A 10,986-nucleotide genomic window follows, 5' to 3' on the forward strand; every position below is an offset into this window, starting at 1 on the left:
ATAATAATTTGAATTTGAAAATATTATAATAATTTGAATTTGACAAAAATAACCATAAATTTTATGATTAATTTTACTATATTTTATATTTACGTTATTATATAGGTATATGTTTATATATTTATAATAATATGTAATTGTAAAATTAATTTAAATAAAGAAATAACTATATATAATAAAGAAAACTTAAATAATTTATTATTTAAGTTAAATTAATTAATTTTTTAAATTAAACTTTAATTAAATTTTCATAAATAATTTTATTAATAATAATATAATAATATTTTAATAATAATTAAAAATAAAAAAATTTATATATTTTTTGATTGAATTCCAGTTATGATTATACCACGTAAGAAAAGGATATGTTTAGTTGGTGCAGCTGGGGATGATCCTGCACTTGGTGCTGCTGCTCAGCAGTTTAGTGTACCTGTTCTTAAATCTGAAACTGGTTTAGAACATGTAGAAGACACAACATATTGTACTTATTTTATATTGAAAGAATTTGAGGGACCTGAGTATGATGCTCTTCATAAAAGTGCACATAGGTTCGTCACATTTAATTTCATGTATTTTCTAATGTATTGAAATATAATCAAAAGAATCTGACTTTTGGTTGATTTAATTTAACATATTCTAGAATATTGGGACCTACAGCACTGCTGCAGTTGGCAGAAAAAAAGGACTCATTACCTAGTATTAATAGACCAATGTATACACAAGCCATGGTAGGCACAGTAGTAGTGTTTACTGGATTTAGAAAGAAGGATGAATTGGTTAGTTTTAAATTATTTTTTATTTTAATTTATTGATATATTGTATATTATAATCATAGTAATTTTAATTTTGATTTTTACTATTCTAGACGAAGTTAATTAATATGATTCATAATATGGGTGGGAGTATAAGAAAAGAAATGGGTGCAAAAGTGACGCATCTGATTGCTAATTGTTGCGGTGGAGATAAATACAGATATGCTGTTACATTTCGAGTCCCTATTATGTCAATGGAATGGGTGACAGCATTATGGAATGCCAAAGACGACATTTCCAATTATGGAAATAATGAAGAATTGGTAATATTTATGTTAATATTTATATGTTATTTATAATATTATTATTGTATTATTTACTTTTGCTATATAATATTAATTAAATATTTAATTTATATTAAATATTAAAAAAAATGAATTTTTAAATTTTAATTTTATTGCAATATATTGTTTTTTTTTTTATAATATAGATTACTACTTATAAGTTAAAACCATTTTTTGGTGCAAGAGTATGTTTCTTTGGTTTCCCTGAAGAAGAAAAACGTCACATGTGCGAAGTTTTGCAACAACAAGGTGGTGAATCTACAGAAATTGATGATCCAAATTGTACACATGTGGTAAGCTTATATAATAGCAATATTTTATATAATATTTTGTAAAATATTCTATGTTTAATTGATATTATTCAACATATAATATAAACATATACTACATTCTTTAGGTAACAGATATAAGAAGTCATCAATACAAGAAATCAAATAATACTTTTGATACGCTACCTAATATTAAAAATCCAAATTATATTCCACATTATTATGTAAAAACAAAACCATTTTCCTTTACTTTTTACAATCCATATACTAATACAATTCCTAATATAAAAATGATAAATTCTCCGCATATTACTCATATTAGTAATACAAAATTGGATAAAAAAATGAGTACCAATCATTGTCCATATTGTTTATGTTCTTATATTTCTCAACATCTTGAACAGAAAGAAAATAAACATATTTTAAATGATATTAGTCAAGATTCAGCAATTTGTATGGATGATAATTTATATGATTATCCAAATTTATCAGATAAATCTTGTAATGTATCTGAATTTTCTATAGAACGATCTGATTCTGCTGTTAATATGTCTAATATAATACAAGTAAATAGTACAAATGCATTACAACAAAACAATTTTCCTGTTACTAATTTATTAAAACAATATGAATTAGAACTCAATGAGTCTTTTTCGTATGATTCACCTACACCAATGACAAAAAACAAAAATTGTTTAAATACATGTAAATTGAGCTCTTCTATTTTGTCAAAGCTTAGTCATTTAAATTTTTCTCCAATGTTTAAACAGTATGTTCTTACTAATCCATGCCAACATATTCTGGAAATGCATCAAAAACAAAAATATACTCCTTTACCTAGTCCTCTTCCCATTCCTGCTAAGGTAGCAAAATTATCAAATCCTGAATATGGTTCAAGAAGTACTTTTACATCAGATGAAAATTATTCAAATATTTATTCTAAAAGTTATACTTTGAAAGGTGATCATATGAAATTGGACAAACAGAAGGACAAACCATTATTTTTGGTACTTTTGTTTTTTTCATGGGATATTATATTGTGGAATTTAAGATTAATAACCTACTCTATTAATTGATAAGTTATAAACAAGTAGGATATGGTTTAGAGATGGGAATAAGATATTTTAACGACAAATTAGAAATTACTAAATGTAAAAAAATTATTTATAAATATGTTGTTACATGTAATTCTAAAGAATAATAATTTAAATATAGAAAATTATTATTTTTGTTGATATCTTAACTGTCCGTCTGTAGTAATAACAAATTATATAATTAGTATTTAATTTAATTTTTCATAAATATGTAGTATATATAGAATATATTTTTATTATAATATAGAAGAATATAGAAGTAGTAGAATTTGTGTGTTTCATTATTTGTGTATTTTATTTGTCTATATTAATTATATAAAAAATTATTATATAAATTACATTAAATTATTATTTTAGGTTGTGGATGAATCAAATGTAAATGCATTGCCAGATTTAGCTTCTGTAAGAGCACATATTGTAAAAGCTGAATGGTTTTGGACATCTGTGCAAAATGAAGGTGCAGCTGATGAAAAAGAATATTTATTTGAAGATGTAAGTTCATTATTAAGATTTATATATATATTACATATAAATATATATATAATAGAAATCTCCATAAATATTAAAAATAATAGCAATGAAATATTAAAAAGTGACAAGAATTGAATTCTAACTTGTTTGAGCTGATTGATCGTTTAACTTGATTTTTAATTAGGTTCTTTTTTTTTTAAATGAAAAATTTTTAATCATCTATTTTGTATTTAGTATCTAGAATCTGTTTTGTCACCAACTGTCTCAGCTAGACGTGATAGCCAACAAGCTGCTACTCCAAGTACAGCATCTACAAGACGAAAGCGTAAACGCTTAGCAGAGACTTTATCTAGTCTGGTTCAAAATGGTGCAGATTCTCCAGCATTGCATAAAAGACGATCCAGCATTAGTGATGCAGGACATTTAAGTGTTAGTGGAAGTTTTCTTGATTGCACAACGAGTCCAGACAAACCATTACTTGATGGTTAGTTATAAAAAATTATCATTTTTTATTAATTTGTTTGTTAAATTTTATTTATTACATTCTTCTTTGAAAATATTTTTTAATTATAATTTAATTGTCAATCGTAAAATGTTTTTTTGTTTTAATATAATATAATTTAAATTTTCTTAACATATCCTACTACATCTTCCCTTCTTTTGTGGTTCATTTATTTTGTTGAGTAAATTTATACCTTTTTTTTTTTATTTTATATTTAATATGATTATATACTAACAATACAAACAAATAAATTTTTTTAATTTAATGCTGTTAATTATTTATAATATTTAACATGAACCATGTGAAGGAGAAGATAATATAAAATTGAATTATTAATAACTGTCAGATATTCCAGAAGTGGAAGCTGTTAATACGGATAGCTCTAGGAAAAATTTATCACCACGTCATCAAGTTTTCTTAGAATTAGTGCAAACAGAGTCTAATTATGTTGGTATTCTCAGTACAATTATGACGGTAAGATTCATTTCGACGCTAAAATTAGATATTTACTAGAATAAATAATAAATTAATATAATATATAATATGTTATTTACATAACATAACATTGTTAATTTTTCAGTTGTTTAAATTTCCATTAGAAGATCTCATAGATACAACTGGCGAATTATTAAATGGTACAGAAGCTAAAATTATATTTGGTAATTTTCCGCCCATTTATGAAGTTCATAAAAAAATGTTGGAAGAATTGAGATATAGTGCTACTCACTGGATGGAGGACATTAGTATAGGTAATATATTTCTGAAGTTCGCACCTGACCTAGTCAAGGCGTATCCACCGTATGTCAACTTCTTCGAAAATACAAAGGAGATGCTCGATCAGTGTGATCAAAACAAACCACGATTTCATGCTTTTCTAAAGGTTTGTCAGACGAAACCTGAATGTGGCAGACAAAGCTTGAAGGAACTATTAATTAAACCAGTACAAAGGTTACCCAGTATTAGTTTATTATTAAACGGTAAATATATTTATTACAATTATTTAATTAATTATCTTAATAGAAAATTATATCAATTAATAATTATTCACATTATAGATATCCTTAAACATACAAATAAAAATAATCCAGATCATAGCGCATTGGAACTATCGATTAGCAGTATTAAAGAAGTCATGACTTACATAAACGAAGATAAAAGAAAAACTGAAGGTCAATTAGTTATGTTTGATATTTTCAATGAAATTGACAATTGTCCACCGCATTTAGTTTCTTCGCATCGATCATTTATTGGCAAATGCGATGTAATGGAACTCAGCGAGGGTTTAAGTGGACGTGGTGACCACTTAGTTTTATTTTTGTTTACCGATACACTCGAAATATGTAAAAAAAGATCAAAGGCTTTTAATTCATTAAAAAGTCCTAATACGGCAAATGGATTGCACACAACTAAATTAAGTCAAGGAAAACCTTATAAACATATAAAAATGTTATCACTTAGTACGATAAAAAAAGTTGTAGATATACGAGAAACGGATGGTAAGTTAGTAACAACATTATACATTTTTATTTCATTTTATTTTTATAATAAATTTAAATAAATTACACATAAATATTTATTAAAAATATATTTATTTATCAAAATTAAAAAATAAAAATTTTGTTTTTATTGTCAACTTTATTTTATAAAGAAAATATGAATTATTATGAAATATATAAAATCGTTAAATATTATATAAATATTATAATTATATAAAAATTTATAATATTTATAACAAATAGTTTAAAAATGTATAAATGTGTATTTATATGAAATGAAATATAATACATATAAAATCTAAGAATAAATTTAAATAATATTAAAATTATTTAAAATTTAAACAATATGAAAATATATACTTGCTTTATATATTTATAGAATGTCATAAAGTGTTTGCTTTAATGGTAAGAAGTAATCAAGAATTGAAAGAAAAATTATTTTCATTTACAATTACTGATGAAGATGTAAATAAAACGAATTATTTACGAACCTTATGTAGACAAATGGCTAATACAGTGTGTAAAGCTGATGCGGTAAGTTTTTTAACAAATTTTAATTTTTGATTAATTATTATATATTATTATTGTTTGCAACTTATTTATTAACAATAGAATTTTTATTATTTGTAGGATACGTTCCTGATAAGTCTTGATTCGCATCAACTTGAAATTGATACAAGTGACGTAGCATTAGGAACATTAAGTAAAGCATTTAAGTAAGTAGTTAGAAACTTAATTGATATTCGATAATCACAAATAATTTTATTTCTCTCATAACTGTAAGTTATTATTCTTATCATATATATATATATATAATATATATATAATATACAATATAAAAGAAATGATATTATGTAATAATGATAATCATAATAATATAATAATAATATTTATATAAGATGATTCTTATCAGTAGATTTAAAATACCTTCTAATTAATTAAATATGACAATAATTCCATGTATATGGTTTTTGATATTTGTAAGTTACTTGTCGATGTTATAATCATTGTCATCATTCAATCGATATCAATGATATCTCTTCATCGACAAATCATTGTGTACAGAAACAGAGTTGCGGAGATATTTCTTTTGAATTCACTAGTAAGAGAATCACTTTATTATATAAATATAATGTTATTTATATAAATATATATATATATTTTAATGCTTACAGTTTTGTGCAGAAACATTTTTTAAAGACAGATGGATTATAAAAATTTATTATTATATATAAGATTAAATTATATTAGTATTATGCTCTTAAAATAGCTTAGCTTACGATATACTTTTCTGCATTGCTACTAAGTTTTGCTGAACTGTAGCAGTTTCTTTAATATATCTATATTTAGAATATACTCAAAATGAGTTCTTATTGCGTTTTTTTATATTTATTTTATATATTACACAAAAATTGATATGAATCTATCTGACAAAGTAGAAATTTTTATAGAAAAAAATATGCATACCTGTGAAGGGAAGAATTATCAGCTGTTCTAAACTGTTTTTCTCCTGTATTGCATGTTAACAAAAAATAATGGGGCGACGACTCGTTTGGTTGCAGGAGCCTATTTCATAATTTTTACCTGGAGTATATGGACCCGTATGTGTTCCTACTCAATAGCATGTGTGAAACCACGTTACATGTCCCACTACCGTCAGTTTTCGCACCAGGCTGATTATCTTTTTTTTTACTTGCTTTGGTCCTTTGATCTCCGCTTGTTTAAATTGATCACTCTCGTTTTCTAATATAAAAATATAGAATATTCAATAGCTTTATAAAAAAATTTAATTAAATACCAGTTCAAGCGTAATATTTATAATATCAGCCTGTTTAAAATGATTAATATTATGTAATTAAAATATTTAATATGTATCTGTTTAATCCTTTGATGATTTTATATTTTATATGAATTTAAAATTTTTCATATGTTGCCAATATCACAAAAATATAATTAGTGATTAGTGATTAAAAAAATAGTTTATTTTTAGATTGTTTAAATATGATTGTTAATATTTATATTAATTTTATATTCAGTATAATTTTTTTTAACATTTATTAATATTTGTAAATAGATTGTCCATTTGAAATTTCAATTTTTTATTTTCTTAAATTTCATTTTATTATACAAAATTATACATAAAAAATTATTGTTCATTAGTTTGTTATTAATTCTCGTTTGAATATTGAAAAAAATAAATTAAAATAAAATATAAATATATCAGAAAATATTTAAATTTTATTTTTATTTATAATAAACCATCCTCTTAACATTAGTGTCATTTATAACACAATATTATTTATTTGAGCAGTACAATTATATTATAATTATATCATAAAAAATTATATTTTATATTTATCTCTATTTTTATTTTTATAAATTTTTCTTTTTTTTTTAATTGTTAAGGGATTAAACATTTAGCTACTTACAATTATGCAACACTAATGCACTTTGATTATTTTTGTTTTATTTTATATATCATAAAAAAATTTCAATAATTCACAAAACTCTGTAACCTTACAATTAAGCCCTACTTATATATTTTATTTTAATATATGTTTTAATATATGTTTGCAGTTGTGATATAATTTTTTTTTTTTTGTATAGTTTAGCATGAAAAAAATATAAGAATACTGATGAACTATAATTCAGATTTTGCATGTACATTAAAAATTATTATGGTGTAATATTTACTTGAACTGGTTTATTAAGGTTTGGGATTTTATTTAAGTTTGCTAATTCCTTTGTTTGTCTGAAAATTTATTTTCCTTTTCTTTATTTATTTTTATTAAAAGTCGCAATATTATTTGAAAAATTACTAAAATTTTGTGATTAAATAAATGTTTCAAAATGCGAAAGGAAAATAAAATTTCAATGCTGCTTTGTCTTTTGTCTAAATACTCAAATTTAAATAAATTTGTAACTACTATTTTTCTTCAGGTTTGCATCTCGTACAAGGATGAAAGTCGGTAGAGCGTTTAGTTCTAACAAAACTCCAAGCAAATTAAAGAGAGCAATGTCAACAATGATGTCACCATTTGGATCAACCAATAGTCTTACCCCGGCAAGTCAACAACTTTCACAGATGCGACTCGCTAGTTGTAACAACATTAACGTTAGTTGACAATTTGACAATTTATTATCGCATGCATTTTTTTTTTATTATTATTGCTTATGCTACTTTTTTATTTCTCCTTGCTTACTTTCATTTCACGACAGGAGATTGTTATCTCTTTTGTACTGAACAAAATAAGTTTAATTTTCTAAACAAATTGTTTTTTTTTATAATTTTTGTTCAATTTAAAATTGCTATTTTTATTTCTATCATTTTACTCCTATTTCTATTGATTTGCTCGAATGCATGATTGTAAATCCATTCTGCTGTTTGCAACATTTTCTTCTTGTACATATTTTGATAAAATTATATGATATTGTAATATTAAAAACTTATTTTACCTTTTGTTTTGTTTATTTTAAAGCATTTACAGATATTTCAGGAAATTAATTTATTGTGCATATATTATAATATATTATTTTCTTATATTTATCTTAATATATTACATTATTTGTTTTTTTATTCTATAAGATATATTGATTCATCCATAATGTATGTGAATTATATCCTTTTTGCTATTATTTATGCTATTTGTTTTGATATTATTTATGCTCTATATATTATTAATAAATAAATTTTCGTTCTCTCTCACGTAAGTATACTGTAATGCATTTATTTTATTTAATTTTTATCGAATAATTCAAATATTTATTAATATTCGCAGTACAATATATAGGAAATTTAACGTCTCCTCTCGTGAAAGGGAGTAGAGAGGAGGGTTGGTAGAATCCTACTTTCAACAGACAAAATTCGTTTTAGGAATGTGACTTCACACAATGTTTCAACTGGATTAAAATATTTCGCGACACAAATTAAATAGAAAAACTTAAATTTATATTATCCATGATTAAGGCAATTTTCTCAGAACAAATTTATATTCTTTTAAAATTAACTTTGCCCTAATAGAGGCATTTTGTAGATTTTTTCTTTTTTTTTTCTTTTCTTTTTTTTTTTTTTTTTTTTTTTTTTTTTTTTTTTTTTTTTTTTTTTGTTATTATAGTAAATAGACAACAAGGCTGGATTCCTTTTTGTTCTCTCTCTTTTTTTTTTTTTTTGTAAAATATATTTGCAATGAAAAAAAATCAGGCATTTTTTTCTTCATAAAACCTATATATACTTGCATGATGTATTATTAGTTACTTTTTATACGAATTTATTATTTTTACTCTTTATTTCTAATTATGCTTCTAATGTAATTTAATGTTTTAATGTCTAAATTTTTTGTTTAATTAATGTAGCATTAATATAACCAGTTTTGTAATTAATATAACCATTGTTGTAATAATTGTTCTGGTATTATTTTTTGCGATTGTATATATGAATAGGATAAATGGAAATTCGTGTATCTTTCCAGGAGCTGGGTAATGGTGGTTCAGGCTCGCCATCTAGAGATGATGTTCTAGTAGCACCTATGTCGGTTCAACCGACACGAAAGGCCAAATGCAGTTCCCTCAGTATGGCTTCATTGAGAAGGTTGTAATTAGTATATCAGAAGTGATGCATTTCCTTTTTTGCTATCATTGCATAACCACGTTTGGTCAATTGTTTATGTGCCTTAGACTTGTTTTATTCTGTCTTTATTCTGCTACTGAAAAATATTTACAAATATATGTAAGATTTATAAATAATATTTTACATATTAGTATATTCATATTCATACTAATATGTGTTTAAGCGAAACTATTTCATTTTTTAATGAATATAAAGACTGGATTCAAATTTCTAGTACTATGGTATGTTTAGATCAATGTAAAGTTCATCATTATTAAATAGAGTATATGTAATATGCTGCAGAAACTGTCGTTTCAGAAAGATATATAACAAAATGAAATACTCATATTGGTTAAGGCGAGCTTACCACAACATATTGCATAATTTGCATATTTTGCAAAAGCAGTGCTGTATTCGTGATTATTTCGATTATATGAATATGTGTCTTGTTGATATCAATGTTTGTATGTATATATGTTTTTTGTGAAATTCATTTTTATCATCAATCCATATTTTGTACCAAAAGTTTGCAAATGTTTTGTTTTTTAAAGGCATTTTTTAAAGATCATTCATAAGTATTCAAATATTATCAAAACAATAATACTAATAATTGTATCTATTTTTTAGTGTTTATATTAAAATTAAGAGATTAACATTTACAATAGTTTAATATTTAGTTTAACTAATACATATTTATTTAATTACGTTAGATTTATAGGTGCTGGTTTGCTGCATATAAAATCTTGCTTACTACGTTTTTTTGATTTAACATAGTAAAACATTTTATATATTATTGCCATTAATCATTTTTTTTTTTTTACATTTATTCACCAACTTAGTGATATTTAATAATAAATTTGTTTATTGCTAAATTCGATATGAGATGTAAAATTAAAAGCATATTTGATTTTTATTTATGAGTAAAAAGTTGGTGTTATTTAAATTTCATATATTTTTTTGACATTATTTTATTTATCCTTTAGAAATTGTTCAGAAGAAGTCATGCAGGACAAATCCGATCTTTGAAGTGCAGAGAATGAATAATTTGCAGCTATACCATATTTTTTTCTTTGACATCGGCTAAAAGATTTAGTAGAAAGTTTATAATTATCGACGAAAAGATACATCTATGAAATATATAATTTAAATATCGATCTATAAAATTCAATTAATTGCAAAACATTTGTACGAAACGTAAATACAAAAAAAAAAAGTTAATTTATAAACTTCAATAAATGAATAGAAAATCTGTCATGTGCCAATATAAGAACGAGATATATAGAATTTTATAGAAGAGATGTACATTGCCAGTTATTCTTTAAGCAATTTTACAATTTATATATTAACGATATATCTTATTTAATATCGTGTTAATCGTTAATTTTTATGTATTACATGTTTACATATTTAAAATGTCTGTCTCAGGGAGACAAGTGAAATTGGTATAAAATA

General features: G+C 23.5%; 1 protein-coding gene across 10 annotated transcripts in view; it reads left to right on the forward strand.

Moving 5' to 3' along the window:
• The window catches only part of LOC102674663 (protein ECT2), a 13,121-nt gene extending 2,135 nt beyond the window's left edge, over positions 1 to 10,986 (forward strand). For 3 of the 10 annotated variants that reach the window (XM_006621975.2, XM_006621976.2, XM_031513505.1), the window contains exons 3-18: positions 338 to 548; positions 641 to 776; positions 866 to 1,075; positions 1,243 to 1,389; positions 1,494 to 2,372; positions 2,817 to 2,951; positions 3,165 to 3,414; positions 3,779 to 3,906; positions 4,013 to 4,409; positions 4,488 to 4,928; positions 5,308 to 5,462; positions 5,559 to 5,644; positions 6,491 to 6,583; positions 7,869 to 8,043; positions 9,398 to 9,516; positions 10,518 to 10,986. In XM_006621975.2, coding sequence (XP_006622038.1) covers positions 338 to 548; positions 641 to 776; positions 866 to 1,075; positions 1,243 to 1,389; positions 1,494 to 2,372; positions 2,817 to 2,951; positions 3,165 to 3,414; positions 3,779 to 3,906; positions 4,013 to 4,409; positions 4,488 to 4,928; positions 5,308 to 5,462; positions 5,559 to 5,644; positions 6,491 to 6,583; positions 7,869 to 8,043; positions 9,398 to 9,516; positions 10,518 to 10,560 — 3,605 coding nt within the window. In that variant the 3' untranslated portion in view covers positions 10,561 to 10,986. Of the gene's footprint in view, positions 1 to 337; positions 549 to 640; positions 777 to 865; positions 1,076 to 1,242; positions 1,390 to 1,493; positions 2,373 to 2,816; positions 2,952 to 3,164; positions 3,415 to 3,778; positions 3,907 to 4,012; positions 4,410 to 4,487; positions 4,929 to 5,307; positions 5,463 to 5,558; positions 5,645 to 6,490; positions 6,584 to 7,868; positions 8,044 to 8,802; positions 8,895 to 9,397; positions 9,846 to 10,517 lie in introns of those variants that run through there. The other 7 variants (XM_006621978.2, XM_006621977.2, XM_006621979.2 and 4 more) reach the window with 7 other exon arrangements.

Source organism: Apis dorsata, unplaced genomic scaffold (assembly GCF_000469605.1).
Source record: "Apis dorsata unplaced genomic scaffold, Apis dorsata 1.3 scaffold_655, whole genome shotgun sequence".
Taxonomy (NCBI): Eukaryota; Metazoa; Arthropoda; class Insecta; order Hymenoptera; family Apidae; genus Apis; species Apis dorsata.